The sequence below is a fragment of the Podarcis cretensis genome (genome assembly GCF_951804945.1).
Source record: "Podarcis cretensis genome assembly, chromosome: 5".
Taxonomy (NCBI): domain Eukaryota; kingdom Metazoa; phylum Chordata; class Lepidosauria; order Squamata; family Lacertidae; genus Podarcis; species Podarcis cretensis.
The window spans coordinates 26,870,130-26,887,657 of record NC_137174.1 but is presented as its reverse complement, the minus strand read 5'-3'; the positions used below and the strand labels follow the sequence as shown (position 1 = coordinate 26,887,657).

The 17,528-nt window shown below is 43.3% G+C and overlaps 2 protein-coding genes across 20 annotated transcripts in view; one reads left to right on the top strand and one right to left on the bottom strand.

Moving 5' to 3' along the window:
- Positions 1 to 17,528, bottom strand: part of LOC307215936 (uncharacterized protein) — a 125,234-nt gene that overhangs the window by 6,713 nt on the left and 100,993 nt on the right. The window lies entirely within an intron of this gene.
- ANK3 (ankyrin 3) overlaps positions 1 to 17,528 on the top strand; it is a 388,986-nt gene that overhangs the window by 283,960 nt on the left and 87,498 nt on the right. For all 19 annotated transcript variants that reach the window (XM_079975546.1, XM_079975564.1, XM_079975542.1 and 16 more), the window contains 2 exons: positions 5,063 to 5,260; positions 10,646 to 10,744. In XM_079975546.1, the coding sequence (XP_079831672.1) occupies positions 5,063 to 5,260; positions 10,646 to 10,744 (297 nt within the window). The remainder of the gene's footprint in view (positions 1 to 5,062; positions 5,261 to 10,645; positions 10,745 to 17,528) is intronic.

Sequence of the window (17,528 nt, the reverse complement as noted above, 5' to 3'; positions counted from 1 at the left end):
CAGGAACAGTCTACACACTTCCAGATGCAGAAGTTGTTAGAAAAATATTTAAATCTTTGACAGTGGCATAAGGGACTTTGCTGAAAATATTCTCCTCTGTTGGTCACAGCCATAATGAGAAGATCATATGGGTGTTGCCTAAAATCCTCCATTAAGGAGAGGGAAGGATAGATATCCCCATTATGTATCTCCCTAACTTGGGTTTGAAACTTGTAATCTTTCATTCAGTTCAGACATCAGCTCAAAATACAGGGGGTGGGAACCCTCCCATAAACTTCTAACCAATAATAATAATGTCACAAACACAAACTAAATTGAAATCCAAAATGAGACTGCCACATCCACATAAGTACGAAAGCTTTGTGAAATAACTGGGTTGTATTTCACTAACTTTTACACAGTGTAGATCCAATGCAGTTAATCGACCTAGTTTAGTCAAGCTCATTAATTTCAATGGGTCTGGTCTGTGTAAAATATGGTGGCATACAGCCCAACATGTCCTAAAGATTAGGCCTGATGAGCCTTTCTGAGAATGGCTTCGCACAAATATGGGTGCCATTGCTTGGTGTATCAGGTGTCCCAGGGAACATCTTTATATCTCCATCGTACCTCAGCAAAGAGACCTTCCTCTTCTCTGGTTAAAGCACAGATGAGGAATCTGTACCTTTCCAGATGTTTCAACAGTTCTCATCCACCCCTACTATTGACCATGCTAGCCAGACTTGACAGGAGTTAGAGACCAACATTTGGAAGACTACAAGTTTCCCTTGTTGGGTTAAAGGGACATTAATATATTAACCTAACTGGGAAACCCAGAAGTCTAATGGTGATGGAGAGAAAGAGTACTTGAGGGAGTCTTAGCCCTGATCCTGACCTGGAGATTATTTTAACTCACAAAGTCAGGGAAGTCCTACTTTATTGTAGACTCTGGTTCTCCCTGAATCATTCCTTCCTGCAAGGAGGAGAACATGAGGGAAGTATGAAATGAATGTGACAATACCCAAGGCCCCATTTCCTGATCTTTTCTACTTCCTGCCACCCAGTTTCCTAGTTGAGGGCAAAATGTCACCTGAACAGGCTGCTTTTCTGCATATATTTTGTTTATCCTTAATCCTTTTGTCGGGAGAAAGGGAAGTTAAGCTGATAAAAAATGAGGTAAGATCCTTGCATGATTGTTGTCTTTTTCACCAGCATCTATGTGGCATCATAAATGTGTGTGGACTGCCTAGAAATTGAAAACAAACAAACAATGCATACCATTTTAGAGCAAACCTGGCAAAATGCTGTTAAGGATTTCTGTGCATGGTATAGTTTGGGAGATCGGTACTTTTTAAAAAATCAGATCACATAAAGTGATAATTGGAGTCAGGAAATTGCCTACTTGACTGCCTCCCAGCATCTCTATTTTTCATATTTTTCTCATGCTCTCCAATGTGTGTTTACTTGGAAGTGTTTGACTGGGCTTACTCCCCCTAATGGGCACAGGATTGTAGTCTTAGTCTGATCACAACCCAAGAAAAGGCAACACCATTTTGATTAAAGATGTGCCGTATACTTTAGAAACCCCACTGAAATGTTTTGTTTGAGAAATCTCGTGGCTCTCTAAGGCAGGTCAGACTGAAAAATGATCAGGTGGTAGCAAAAGGCTTTTCGGAAAGGTGCTGGTTAAGCTTTGGAGAATCTGATGGGAAAGACTAGGGCTGCCTCCAAGATGGGGGTGCGGACAAAGTGTCCTTAGCATGGTGCCCTCGCATGTCCTTACTAGGCACAAAATCAGGTAAGTGCTACAAAGAACAGGGAGCTGCAAGGGAGGAAGCTGGTGCTTTAATTCCCAGTGTAGTGTTGCTCAGTCTAGGGCACTGGGGAATTGTTAAGACGATGGCTCATTCAGCCACTCACTGCAGCAGCCTCACAGTCCCTGCAGCAATGAGTGGGTGGCAACGGAGAAAAATTATGAAAATGGTCCACTCACCCAAGTGCACTGAACTGGCTGGCTGGGCCCCTTGCAGAATTTTTTTTTCCTTGTTGCTCAGCACCAAGAAGTCAACTGGGCAGCTGCAATGAAGGAGGGGGGGAGAAAACTTTCGCTTTAATCCCTCCGGTACTCATCGGAGCAAGGCTGCATCAGGGACATTGGGGGGGGGGATTAAAAATAAAAATGACAGCTCGCTCCTTTGCCGCAGCTGCTCTTGGTGTTGGGTGGGAAGGGGCTATGCTGCTGCTTGTGTTTTTTAAAGGGGCACAACCAGTCCAGTACACGGGCAATGGTGATGGGACTTGCTGGGGTCTCAGTCCCCTGGCGTTTGCCTGGAGATGCCGTGTGCTGACATCGGACCTAGGAAAGACAATTGTGATCAGTACTCAAGCAGTCTTGCAGGTTCATAGGCTCCAGAGCCATGATTTCTATACATGTGGATCTAGCAAGCCAGCTTAGAACCTGATAGTGCAGAAAGGCTGGATGGTGCTGTGGTTAGGAATGTTGAACTGGGGCCCATATCCAAATCCCCACCTAAGTATGAAGCTCATACAAGGCCATAGGGGTCTTTCTACACCAGGGATGGGAAACCTGTGTCCCTCTCCCCATGTGTCTTTAGATTTCTGACTGCCGTTAGCCAGTCTGGCCAATAACCAGGGATGATGAGAGTTGGGAGTCCAACATGGGTCAAAGGTTTCCCACTTTGTTCTACAGAGATGCATTCATTTACAATGCATGTGTTTAGGGGTTTTTGACCCTCCTGGACAAATGGAGGCAAGGCTGCTTTGTAACGTGATGGGTTGCAGGGTAATGCAAAAATGAGTGATTAAGAATGCAGGGTAAAACAGTAATCAAACTGTACTCATTTGCCCATCAGATTTAAAACGAAATAGGCTGGGTATATAAACTCTTCCGTCTCTGGAACAGAGCTCTGCACTTTCCAAGATGTATTTTAAGACGACGAAAAATTGCATTAAAAAAGCAAAACCCCTTTGGACTGCCTGCCAGTGGATGATTAAATGCATAGATGTCAGATCCTCTTGCATGAGCAGAGACGAAAGAGATCATGGAGGGAAATCATAGTATAAGCTGTGGGTCAGTTATTATGCATTGGAAAGGCAGGGCAAGTCAAATTCATGCAGAAAGCCCGAAGCATCAGCGGGGCCTCGTTGTATGGGAAATACGCCTTTGCTGTGCCTTGGGAAATAAATTGGGCTGGCTTCCAAATCTTTAGCATTGCGGCGCAATGATATGAAATAAGCACACTCTTTATATAGGGGACAGGATGCTGACCTAGTTTGATGCTGAAAGCAGCTAAGCTGAGGAAGAAGAGAGTGCCTCCTTCCCTAGGAGCAGGAGCTGCCCTTGCACCCAGTGCCAGTGGCTCTCTGAAACCCAGAATGATAACATTACAGGCTTGAAAGAGAACCAGAAATTATAGATCGGGTCACTGGAGTCACTCGTCTCTTACCAAATGGGTTAGCAGCTGCCACTTTGGCGTTTCGGTGCCTGCCAAGAGGCTTCCTGGAACAAGACATGTTTCGACACGTGAGCCATAGAAGTGAACCAAACCGAGCACCATCACTTTTGGGATTAATAATTGCCTCCCTGCTCCCCCACTGCCCAAGGCTGCATGTTGTGCAGTCAGATGAGAAATTACATGGGGATGGCAGATGACTTCCTATTAGACATTAAGTCTGATAAGAAAATGTGCAGTCGCTGTCATTGAAATGGACTCCCTCAACAGGGCTTTGCTACTCTCACTGGTTTGCCTCTCTCTTTCTCCTCTTTAACCATTTCTTCTCGCTTTTACCATTAAAACAATATTACTGAAATGCCATTCAGGCAACCATCAAACTAATAGCCACATGAGTCGCATGCTGGTCTTTTCATCTACCCGAGAGCCGCAAAACACACACCAGTCTTATGCTTACACCACATGCATTTGTTTACTTAGAAGGTGCTAGAAGATGCCATGTTGATATAAAATGCCCGTCAGCTTACCTTGGGTGCCTTTCCTTTCAAACTGTCCCTTATTACTCATACATGTACCTTACTGGTACTCTCTTGTTTTTCCACTTCTTACCTCAACAACCTGTTTAAGAAGCAAAACTTCAAACTAGAAATAGTTTCTGATATTAATTGTTTTCCTGTTGATTAAATTAAGGTTTTCTCGTAGTGTGTGTACCCTTGTGAATGTAGTCAAATAAGCTGCAGGGTAGAACTGCTTTAAACAATTTGAAAAACAAACAGAAAGTGAAGATTCTTCAGGATAAACTGTGGACTTCTGGAAGGCCTGTACTATAGGCCATCCTCACACATCATTCTTTCCCTTACAAGCAACCATAAGCCTGCCCTCAGGCTTGGACATGAGTTCATATCTATCCACTCTCTGATAGACTCCGGCCTTCAGGGACATAATCTAGACAGCATGAGACCCTAGCTCTCCACCTCATTGCACCAGTTGAAGCAGCATGAGGAAGTGGGGCTTTCCATTATGTTGCTGAGGTGGTCTTGTGGTAGCGGCCCCCCAATAACCTTCTCAAGGATTGTGTTTTGGTCTCTCCTAATATTGCCAGTAGTCTGTACCTTCTAGTCCACATATTTGGGCCTCGTTGATCATATTAGGCCAATTCTTCTGCCTCCATGTAGTTGTGGGATCAGGTTCCTACCTTCAGATTTCATTTTGCAAGGGCAGCTTGGTAGGAAAGAGATGAGAACAAACCTCATGGTTATGTACCCTTGAGGATTCCTCATTACCTGAGCTGACTGGAATAATAAGGAAATCAGTAAATAGCTGTTTTATTGGATTCTGCAAGTGATATGTTACCATATCAATGAAATAAATATTATTTAATGTTTCATTTACATGAGAGGATTTTTTTTGTAAAAAAAGAAGAAAACTTTTTATCCTAGTCTCTGTGATATTATGCAAGAAATCCTAAAGGTTGGTCATATGAAATAGAGGGTTTTTTATATAAAAAATTCAAAATACAAGCAGTCATGAGACTTGAGGGAAAGTTAGTATTCCTAGTATTTTATGAATGAGCCGATGACCCAAATATTTTGGTTTTTTTGCACTGGCAGAATGGTTACACACCACTTCACATAGCTTCCAAGAAGAACCAGATGGATATAGCAACCACGTTACTGGAATATGGTGCCGATGCGAATGCTGTGACCAGGCAGGGCATTGCTCCTGTGCACCTTGCCTCCCAGGAGGGCCATGTGGACATGGTGTCATTGCTTCTCACCAGAAATGCTAATGTGAATCTTAGCAACAAGGTATGTTTTCTTCTTTGTGTGCTCTAGTTTCCCAGCCTTGGGTCTCCAGCTCTTGTTGGACTTACGATTCCCATTAACCCTTGCTAGCAGGACCAGTGGTCAGGGATGATGGGAATTGTAGTCTAAAAGCAGCTGGTTGGGGAAACACTGCTGGGTGGGGGGAAATGCAGGAGATGTTGCCAGACTCCCAAGTTCCCATTGGTCCCAGCCAGAATAGCCAATGGTTATTATGGGTGATGAGAGCTTCAATCCGGTAACATCTGAGGAGGACATGGATGACCTACAAATATGGAGTGTATGTGACAGGAAACCTCTATTAAATATGATTGTGTGGGGCAAATGGCAACTCACTACTCCTTAGGCAGCTCTATATACAACCTTTATAGGTGCCTCCTCTTCAAAGAAATCAGGAAGCAATACAGGAACCCTACAGGAGCTTTCCCCTATTCTGCTATCACTACTGTGGATCAACTTGGTTTCTGATTTTGGTGCAAGTCCAGAAAATGAAGCCCAAAAGTGCAGTTGGGGTATTTCATTTGCACAAGAAGAGAATTATCTGCAGATTGTCCCCACCTTGTTCACTTGCTTACTTGCCTGTCCATGCAAGCTTACTTGCCTTCGACTTCCTGGTGGCTTGTAAGCAGTATGCGCAAGTGCTGTCTCTGCTGCAGTGTGTTTTAAAGCATTCTGTTTGTGCACCTGCAGAACAGTGCTCAGTTCAACCACCCAGGCAGTGCACTGAATAGAGAAATCATTTTGAAAATGCTTAGCCAGACCCTGAATGACTTTGAAAATCTATTTGTGTTTCTTCTCTCTGCACTTCTCCCAGTGGTGTTTTAAATACATGGTGTGAATCTAACCTCAATTTTCCTGTTGTCTATCCAGAAGATATTGTCTATTGGGCAGTATACATTCTGACAGCTTTTGAAGAGGGGAAACCCCTTTTGCTAGGGTTTGTGATTGGAGAGGGATGATGCTGTATGGTACCACCCAAAAACGTATATTACTGTGTTTGGCATCAATACTATCTCAAGTATTTATTTATTGGCAATATTTATGTATTCATTTATACAGTACTTAATGCAAAAACAGACTTTAACAAACTTTGAACTGTAACCATCCATAATTAAAATGCACAATAAAACAATCCAACTAAAACTTTTTTTAAAAAACCATCCATAATTCAATTATGCAATAAAATAGCACGGCATTTAAAACAGGAAGCTCAGGTTGAGTGATCAAAGGAATACCTGTGTAAACAGGTGCAACTTCAAAAGCCAGCATAATGTATATTGCCCAGTCAACAATACCCACTGGATACTTAACAATAAAAGCTGAAAACCATAAAAAAAATCTACAAGAGCTCTGAAAATTTAACAGATCAAGGTCAATCACAGTACAAAACTGAATGAATAAAACGAGCAACAGCAAAACTTAAATTGGCACAGGAGGGCTAAAAACACTGGAGATCTTAAACTTAAATTGGCACAGGAGGGCTAAAAACACTGGATATCTTAAAATGATCTCAGAATGCCTGGGAAAGTGAAAATTTATTCACCTGGCACGCCTTCCTGGCTACTGTTGGCTTTGGATGTTGCAAAGGAGCATGTGCGGGGTCCAGTAGGCGCAGGGACGCCCGGCAGGGTTCTTGTTTTTCATTTTATTTCCCGCAGTTTTTGGCGCTCTGCAGAAATGCAGGAACCGTTAAAGGGCTGGGGCTCTTGCCAAGCGATCTAGGTGAGACAGGTACAGGAGCCATGAGAGAACAAAACGTTGGCAACGCAAGTAGACAGAAGGGAGTCAGCCCATATTCAGCTTCTGCATATCCAGCTGGCCCTGCCTACCTACCCCAGCTTCCCCTGAACCTTCTACTGGGGTTTCTTGCCTTCTTCCAGCCACCTCTCACTAGTAACTGCCTCTTCCCCATCAGCCACCCTGTCCATTTGTGACATCACAGGAAGTTTGTAGCCCACAGCAACTGCTTAGGGGTGCATCTGCACAGCCTCCCATCCTGGTACTGGAAAGGAGAATGTCATGAACGTTACTTAGATGTATTTAGAAATACCTTGATTCAGAAGTAGAAGATGGCTTGCTTAAGCTCTGCTGTCCCCTTCATTGCTGCTTTCGGGGAAAGCCTCGTCAGCTTGTGACATCCATGAAAGGCAAACACAGATACGGTGAAGGGAATGGCCCTCATTCAAGAGTTATCATCCAGCCACCTCCACTGGCCAGCCTGCCAACCTCCACTGGCTTCCACCCATGATCCAGTGGTTCATTCGCCCAGAGCCTGGAGGGCAGCCTACACCGCTATCTGAACATGCAATTCCCAGGCATACCATGTCTGGTGGGTGACCTGTGTCCACACTCACCATTCATACTTACCCCAGCATCAACCCACAAACATCCACACAGCTTTTGTCAGTGGCCTTCTGAAGGTGAATTTCAACCAGCTTACGTGCACAAAATTCAGCCTCCTTCAGCCCTGCAGCATCCCTGGCTTCCACATGCTAATCACAGCTTCTGTCAGGTCCATCGCCAGCTTCCAACCATGGATATCTGCCACTTTCAAGCCACCATTCTCCTCAGCAGGTACATGTGCCTTCTTGTTGCTCCACAGCATCTCATTGATGGATGGTGGCCTCCTTCCATTTGCTACTTCGCCTCCATGCGGAAGGAGACCACCAAGTACTGAATAACACAGCTGTTGTCCACCATGTCCTCTTCAAGCTTTTGCCTTGGGCTTTCCCCTTGGTCTGCTTTTGTATGTCCACTGAGCTTTCATGTGCTTTTGTGACATCACAGGATGTCCACAGCCAATAACAGCAGCTGGAGAGGCATCATCATCATCACCTCCTCAGGCCTCACAATGGTGGGTGCAGCTCAGCAGCCATTTCCCCTTTGCTTGTTTGCTATGTACAGCTCACTCCTTATCTGTAATGACACCAGAGAAAAGCATGCCATAAATCCACCTTCCCATTTTGATTCTCTGGCACCCTATCTGCATAACCTAGCAATCCCAAAATATAGGTGTGCTTTTACTCTCGCAAGGTTGAATGTACTGCCCTCGGCTGTACTTGAGGGACGATTCCAACAGATTCCACATGAAAAACGCTTATGTCCCTGTGGAGAGGGCAGCTCCGAATCGGTGGCGCATGCCCTTCTGGCTTGCACTCTTTATAAAGACTTGAGGAATGAGATTATCACCCCTCTTTTATTGTCCATTCTGGGTCGCCCAACCACTGCCACAGTGTCCTTTCTCTTGGCAGATCAAGATGAGCAGGTGACAGCAGAGGTTGCAGGGTTTTTAGCTGGTGCAATCAGAATAAGATCCACTATTTGACTGTGTTTTATATAATCTGTGTTTTATATAATCAACTTTTTATTTCTGTTCTGTGTATATTGCGATCTTCTTTTGTTGCTATGGCCTATGGCTGACGCAAATAAAGTTTCGTTTCATTCACCTGGCACCAAAAAGGCCATAGGTGTACTTCTTGGGGAGGAGGTACAAACAGGAACAGCGTCAGAGCTTGCTAAACCTGCACTGTCTTTCTTCACTGCCTATTCATGCAATGCTTCAGCCTTAATGTGCTCCCTGTTCCATTATTATTCCAACTAGGTAGCATTCTTGGTCAGATTCTTGGAGCGTTTCCACACAGAAGTTTGTCATGTGCTCATATATTGCTAACTACACATTGAAGTTTTCCACTGCATCCATCCTCATACAAACACCTTTCCCATATTATTTTCCTATTTAATCTGGATTTATGGTTTCCATGAAAAATCCAGTGAGTTAAAAAAAAAAAGTGTGCAGAAAAGGTAAATCCAAATTAAATTTGGGGGGAATTGTGCAATTTCAATGCCAACAGTGATATGTGGATACTGTGCAAAATGAGCAGCAGCAAGTTCACAATGAAACTGCCTTGTGGAGAGTGCCTGCTATTTGATAAAGCTACTGAGTATATTACGTTGCCATGAATATTCATCAAGTTTTGGTGGCCTGTGTGTTTATTTCACATTTGCTGAAAAATTTGTCCTGACTTAATTAAAAGCAAAGAGGAAAGGGTGGGTGTTGTGACACAACTTTTGAACTATCAGGCTGTGTGCATGTATTATGTTTCTATAGATGTTTGTATATGTTTGTGTTTGCGTAAAAAGCTTAGGTTGAGTACATTTCAAATCAACATGTCAAAACTCAGAGAAAGGAAGGCCTCGCTTTCGCCTGAACAAAATTGGGATGTTTTAATTTCTAACCAGCTTGAATTGGCAGCAAGTCTAATTCAGAAAACCATGTTAAGGTGTGAGCTGCCTGGACCCTGTTCAGTTTAACAGGAGGGACTTGGGTCTATGAGAAAAGAGCTTTGTCAACAAATTTACTGCTTAAGTCCACATCTTAAATCATCTGTCACTTTCTGCTCTGTCATATACACTTTCAGCAAAGCTCAGCAAGTCCACAGTGGGGTAGCAGAGAGACACAAAGTACCAGATCTTTAAAGTGACCAACACTGCTGAGTTGATGAGGGAATAAATCTAATCTTTGAACATTGAAAAAGCACTTTCCTATATGCTAGGTTGTGGCTAGCTGCAAGACTCTGGACATGAATTGCAATGCTCTTGACTAGCCTCCTACATAACAGGTTAAATGGTGAGAAGAAATAAACTATGAGGTTTTTAATGATGGACTAGCAGTGGGTTGTAGTGCATTTTATTCCAATGGTACGCAAAAATAACATTCCTTTTATGAAATAACGTTGACTGGTGCACTGATGCGAGTCTGCTCATTTGTTACCGTAACCTGTAATGGGGCATGTTTAATACAGTGGAACCTCAGTTTTCGAATGTAATCCATTCCGGAAGACTGTTTGAGTTCTGAAATGTGCAAAAACCGAAAACTCAATACAATAGGGAAACTCAAAACGGAAGCCGCACAGCATGTTTGACTTCCGAAAAGCGTTTGAAAACCAAAGCAGGCAGTTCCGGGGTTTTGGCGTTCCAGTTCCGAAACATTTGTCAACAGAGACGTTTGAAAACCAAGGTTCCATCTACTGTAAAGTGTTGACATATCACAGGGACATTTTCTGCTAAGCCAGGCATCCCCAAACTTGGCCCTCCAGATGTTTTCGAACTACAATTCCCATTATCCCTGACCACTGGTCCTGTTAGCTAGGGATGATGGTAGTTGTAGTCCCACAAAATCTGGAGGGTCGAGTTTGGGGATGCCTGTGCTAAGCGCAGGGAGAGACCAAAAGTCTTGTTGCACATCAGAATTTGATTGCAGGGGGTTGGACTAGATGATCCTCGTGGTGCCTTCCAACTCTGCAGTCCTATGATTCTGTGATGCCAAGTGTCCCTTCTGTAAGAAACTAATTTGCCGTGTCTGATTTACAGAGTGGCCTGACTCCACTCCACCTGGCTGCACAAGAAGACCGAGTCAACGTGGCCGAGGTCCTCGTTAACCAAGGTGCTGTTGTGGATGCACCCACCAAGGTATGCTTTCTTTGAGATGCCAGGTCTTTAAATACTCCTATAGGAGAAGAAAATGAATGGAAACAAAGTGATTGGCCTGCAACAGATACCTCTCATCTCCCCCATCCAAAAAATAATAATCAATTTTGGAGTCTCCCCCCCCCCATAAAATTTTATTGAAGTTTTTATTAAAGCTAATAGAAAGAAAACTGAGAAAGAAAGAGAAAAAACCTCTCTCAGAGTTAGATCTTTATCCTTGTCTCACACAAAAGGGGTGGAAACAGGAGCAGAGTGTGGGCACATGATTTTGAGGGCACCCCTATGGAGCGATCTCCGTCCCACCCCGCATGCTGCTAGGGGACTCTGGGCCCTGGGGCCCAGTCTTGCCTTGCCACTGCACCCATGGCCCCCTCACTGAATGACCACCAGGTGAGTGTTAGGGGGGATGCACCCACCAAGGGCCTGGGCTTCCCCTCTGCACAGGGTGTCAGGCAGCACAGTGTGGCCCCATGAGCCCTCCATGCTCCACGCCTGTCCTTCAGCATCAGTGAGGGCTGGGTTGGTGTTGCAAATTTTGCCCACACACCTGTGAGTGTACTCACGTACCCTAGGTGCTGGCAAAGGATGCAGTGCCCCAGGGTGGACCCTCCCTGCTCTCACCTGGGAGCTTCCCTTTCTTCTGCCACCCACTCACCCTGAGAGATCTTCCCTTCCCCGACTCTCACACAGGGCCCTTCATTAACCACCTGTCACCTTCATGTGCATACAGTCCCTTCAGTGACCCAGAGTAGAGGACACCAAATGAAATAATAATGAAGTAAAACAAACAGAAATGAAGCAAGGGGGGGAAGGAGGAGAAGGAAACAGGGAGATAAACTTCAGATGTGCCACCAGCATCATGATCAGTTCTCAAGACACATCCCAGGAATAAACCTTGCGTCTCCCTTTTGTTACTGTATTTTTCGCTCTATAACACGCACCAGACCATAACACACACGTAGTTTTTAGAGGAGGAAAACAAGAAAAAAAATATATTCTAAACGAAATAGTGGATATATGGTTTTTGTGGTTCATGCTGTGGCCACAGACATGTGATCTGACAGTGAGTTTGGAATAGCCCAAAGCAAAAATCCTGAGGATCCATGTGGATCCATGCTTTGTAACCACGGAGGAGGGAAGGAAGGGGAACCATGGATCCTCTGCTCGCAACTGCAGCAGATCCCCCCCCCTGCCACCCGCAGGCATTCGCTCCATAACACGCACAGACATTTCCCCTTACTTTCTAGGAGGAAAAAAGTGAGTGTTATGGTGCAAAAATACGGTAATTCTCACGCCATCCTGCAAGGGTTTTTCTCTTCCTTTTTCTGTTGAAGAAGCAAAAAATGTGTCTTGCCCGATGCTGGGTAGCTGGCTAGACAGACTGGCCATATGCAGGGAGCAGCATGTGTGGTCTCACAGCCCTGCTGTTTAGAGAGGGACCAGGGACCTGTCTCCTGACATTTTAGCAGACAGCAGCACCAGACCTGGCTAGGCTGACATTCTAATGAAAGAGTTGTTAGACTCTTGACTACAGCGGGGGGGGGGGGGGGGATGCACGCTACAGTAATAATTACCTGCCCTTGTACTCTTATCAAAGGTTAGGAAGCCAATTATTGACTCATAAAACTCAATGACATTGCTATTAGCCTGCAGTAGCAAAATTCATGCATGCGGGAAGAGAGAGAGAGAGAGAACAAAAATAACTTAGCTATGCCAGTTAACTTCATGTTTAGCCACAAGTAAGTTGTCATGGTCCATTTTGGGATGAGAACTATCTTGGGTCAACCCTCCCCCTCTTTTGTGATGTATGTAGGATGAAGCCTGTAATTGGTTTAATAGGTGGGGAAATTGGCTAAGGTAGAAATCATACATTAACTTTAATAACAGCAAGCCTGCCTTCTGAATAAGTGGGAGATAGGATTGAGCCATAAAGCCATATTTGGTGGATGTAGGAATGGAGAGGATACATTTCGAGCTTTGAGGCAGCAAACTAAGGTCACATTTGTGGGTTTGTAAAGGTTATTTTCATTCTAGAGTCATAAGTGGCATTTGGAGAGCAATATAAAATATTAAAGGCCACCTTTCCTTCTAGGAATCACCAGCAATTTTTGCTGTAGTGGTCATTTATCCCGCATTTCCTTCAATATTTCAAAAAGGTTGAGGCATTGGTAATATGAAAATAATTTTTAAATTTATAGATTAATTGATCATACTTCATTTTAAAATCCCCTGAAGGTGGATTAAAAGTTTTAATCTGGTTTGTAGATTCTTTTTATATTGTTGCATTTTTATTTTTATTTTAGAATTTAGTGATTGTGTTATTCTTTGATATCTATCATTTTACACCACCTTGGGTGTTGTTTTTGCAAGAACCACATGAATAAATAAACAAAGCCCCTTGATGGCATTTCTGTTTTCTGGTAGGTTCTGTGCAAAGCTCCCCTCCCCTCTCCTCTCCTCCCTCCCTCCTTTTCTGCACTCGTATGTGTTCAGTAAAACACATAAAGGAAGGGCAGCTATTTCAGGTTTATGGTCTCTGACACCAGAAGCGTCTGTAGCTTAATTAGAGGCTTGGATGACACTGTTTGCTTGTTTAGTGCTCATATTTGGGCCTTAGTATCTGACTGCAGCAGCAAAAGCAGCTTGAGGATCAACCTACAGAGCAAGCAACATCATATCTCAAGTTGTTTGGATTTTTAATACCTTCTCAAAGTATAGGACACTGCTGAAATACCTTGTGCTATTTTTACTGCATGCTTTTGTGCAACACTGGTGTTTATTTTTCCATAGAATTTTGGAACTGTTTGTTTGGGGTGGAATGAAGCAATGAAGACTTAGAATCTTTTACTGGTGCAGCCTCTGTGCAGTCAGTTTAACAAACTGGAAATGCTGATAAGTGTCTGCCAGAGAATTAGAATAGTCAGAGTTGCTTGGGGACAAGTGATAATTAAATCTATCCTGTGTTTGCAGCCTAGACGTGTTGATAGGCACATGCAATGTTCTGTTGTCTAGGCCAATATCATTTATGGCTCTTGAACTTAGCTGTAGGTAGATCATGGGACCATGAAAGTAGAAATGGTTTGAATAACTTTTAAAAAGCAAATAGCAGGTATTGGGCCCATATACACATCAGGACTGAAGTGTCTTTAATGGTTTGCACCCATTGGTGGCCCAAATTCAAACTGGGCGTCTGGTACCTGCTATTTGCATTGGAATAAAAAACCTATTGTCCTCCAGATGTTGCAGGACTACAGATCCCCTCATCTCGACCCATTGCCCATGCTGTCTGGGGCTAATGGGAGTTGGAGTGCAACAACATCTGTAGGGCACTATGTTGTTTCTCCCTGCTTTAAAGAATAATGACTAAGCATACTCAAAACATAATGGGTGGGGTGCGGGGAGAGAATTGCCCAAGCTACTACACACTCTACTTTGGCTGTGTAAGCGGGGGAAATCTGCCAGCTGGCATCCTCCTCAAGAACTTCACAGGGTGCACATCTGCTTTAAGGAAATCAAGAAATTAGTTTAAACAGAAGTGCCTCTTGAACGTAAAGCAATTTGGCAACAAAGTACATGTAGTCAAAGGCTATCTTCTTTACTTCTCTACCGACTGAGCTGGCAGCCTGGGAATTGGCTGTTTATCTTACTGTTTTGACACAGTATAACAATTGCGGATGCCGGTCTGTTTGGTAGACTTTTGATTTCTCTGCATTAACTTCATCCTAGAACATCCGTGGAGGATAGACTATATTGTCAGCATTCATTAGCTTATGTTTTCCTGATGGCCATTCTTCATCAGATGGCTTCTGATGCAGGATGACATGGTTGTGGCCATGAGGAAGCTTTGCAATATATCTTCTAAGGTAGCCCTCTGCTGCTTCAGCCTTTAGCAGAAGGGTCAGAGTTCAGAATAGGACTGCATAGCTTTGCTCTTCAGTTAGCAGGTGCTGGTTTTGCTCTCAGGGAGGCAACCTGAACCCCTGAAGGAGAGATGAAGTTGTGTTGCCCTCCTTCTGTTCTTCAGTGAGCCTACCTCTTTGCCTTTTAATTATGAGTAATAGAGTGTTTTTTATGTTGTAATTTAATTTTGTGAACTGCCCTGAGATCTACAGATGAAGGGTGATATACAAATTTAATAAATGATAACAGCAATAACAACAACCATACTTCAGTCTTTAGACTTTTGCTTGCTGAAGCACATTTGAAATAAAATTGAGGTGCGCTTCACTCTTACGCCCCAAAGCGTTCACTTTTATAATGTGCTAAGAGAAAGCACTGCTCACCTTTTCCAAAGTACACACACATGTACACTGAAATATCCATTTCAAAGCAGGGATTTATTTAGGGAGCCACAGGCAAAATGCAGAAAACCAAGAGGATAAATTGCACAGAGCTTTAGCGAAACGGACTGAAACTACAGCATTACGCTGATATTTATTTTTGATAAATAGCATTTGGTGATCCAGAATTAAGGTGTGATTATGAAGGTTTGTATAGTTGATGCACCTCCCTGCTTTGGAAAATAACCAGCTATGGGGATAATCGGACTTGAAAGGAGCATGAAACAAGATTTGGAATACCCCATAGGCTTCACCTTTAAGTATGGAGGTTTGGCTGGAAGAAATTTGGATCCTGCTGGGCTGGAGCTTCTCCGAGACTTGGCGTTCAACATTAAGGACTATCAAAAAGACCGTTAGAGAGGAAGTGAGAGAGAATTAAGAGCCTCGGATGTTAGATCTCCAGGCTGATTGTATATTGAGACAGACTGACATTTGTTGTGGACTGAAACTGGGAAGGGGGTATGGGTGGAATAGAAATTGGGAATTTACAAGGTATATAATCATAATTTGTTTTCTTTTTTCTATTATTATTTGTATGAAAATTGGGAAATTCGTGGAAGGGAATCATGGTCGATCTTAGAAAATGTTTCAAGAATAAGTATTGATGTATAAGTTTGGATGAGAGTTAAGTTTAGATAAAGTAAAATTGGGTTTTAAAGTGAATTAAAAGGTGAGGATTTGCTGAGCTAATAATTTGAATTGGAATACAGAGAGGGGAGGTGTGAGGAGGTCTGAGAAATAAGTCAAAAGAAAAGTAAGCAATGGAAATTCTATGTGTTTTTAATTGTTTTTAAGTTTTGCATTTTTGTATTTTTATTATTTTTCTTTTTTGTCTTCTTTTTTGTTGTTTTTGCATTTTGTATTATCTTGGAAATGCCAATAAATATTCATTAAAAAAAAAGGAAAATAACCAGTTACACTGACCTTCTTGTGAACTGTCTCAGACATGCATTATGAGTTCAACTCCACTAAGTAAGCAAGTTTCTTAAGAAAGGAAAGATTAATGTTATCTTGATGCAGGCTGATGAGGCAGGAAGAGATAATGGCTTTTAAGGATAATCTGCTGGTGCCTGTCACCATTAAAGCTCCTGGGGATATCCAAACAGACTCCTTGCCAAAACAGTTAACAATCTTGATTATATCAAGATAAACTTAAGCAGAGAACAAAGAGGTGGAAGCTATAGCATTGGTGAATAACAGCATAAACTCCTTATCTTTTATTGCAAATTTTATCCCTCTTTGTTTGTGGGGAAGAGAAGCTTAAACTCCAATCATAAACATCCCCCTCCTGCCCCTGGTTTCCAATGCATAACTAATTGTGTAATAACTGGAGTACCACAAAGGGGAAGCAAAGGCTGATGTACTGTAGTCCTAGCTAGGTTCAGTGCCAGGTTGGTCTCACTCCTCAGTGCCTCCTTCTCCTCTGCCTTCAACTCTATGTGCACACTGGCTAATCAGACATAGTTCAGCTCTCTTTCTAGACCTCTGCATGTCCAACAGCCTTGTGCTGGTATGTAGCTTTTAATAGACCCACCCACACTGCAGTGAGATCAGCATTCAAACTGCATTGTCCCTGCCGTCTGGCAACAGTTTTGTTCTGTGCAAAGTCCTTCCCACACAGCCATGACTTACAGTCCCTGGCTGCCGCCGCTGCTGCTGCTAGGAAAGCAGGAATCTGCTTACTGTCGGAAGAAAGAGAGAGTTGAGCTTTGCACATGACAACAACAGTCCGAGGACTGGTTCACACATGAATCATTTAATGTCTGCATCATGACGCAGTGTCCTGGGTATGTATAGGAGCAATGACAGACCGCCAGCCGCCACATGGATCTTTCAGAGAGTGTGTAGGAACTTTCTGTGTTGCGCCTAAAAAAGCAACATGAATCTCTCATAATGTCTGCCCATCCTTCTTGGGTGCTCAGCAAAAAATGGGAGTTCACATGCCCCAAATACACTGACCAGAAAAATCCAGGGAGTGGAGGAGAACAAGGGCAGAGGGGCTGGGCCCCATGCAACATGAGTACACGGATCCTGCAGTACCCCTTGTTAGTGCAGCCCCCACCCACTCTTGTTGTTGATTAAAGGTGATCAGTAATCACCTTTCATTTTTTAAAAAAATGCATAAACAGTTGGGGTTTTGTTACACATACTTGTGTGCAAAATATTGATGGGATGAATACCTGGACAGAAGACTGTAGCCTTGTCCTCAGCCATATCACAGAGTAGATCATTCAGATCCTTGTGGTGTGCAGTAATGGTAGTACTGACTGTTCAGAAAAGGAGTAGTCTGCTTTTTACAGTCAATTAGTGTGATACTACTGTTTTATAGTGTTCAGAAGACCCACACTAAGAATTCAGTGTCCTACTTTGGTGGTTGACATCAGACCTACCCATTATTATATGAAAGCCCTGTCCTTGCTTCTCAC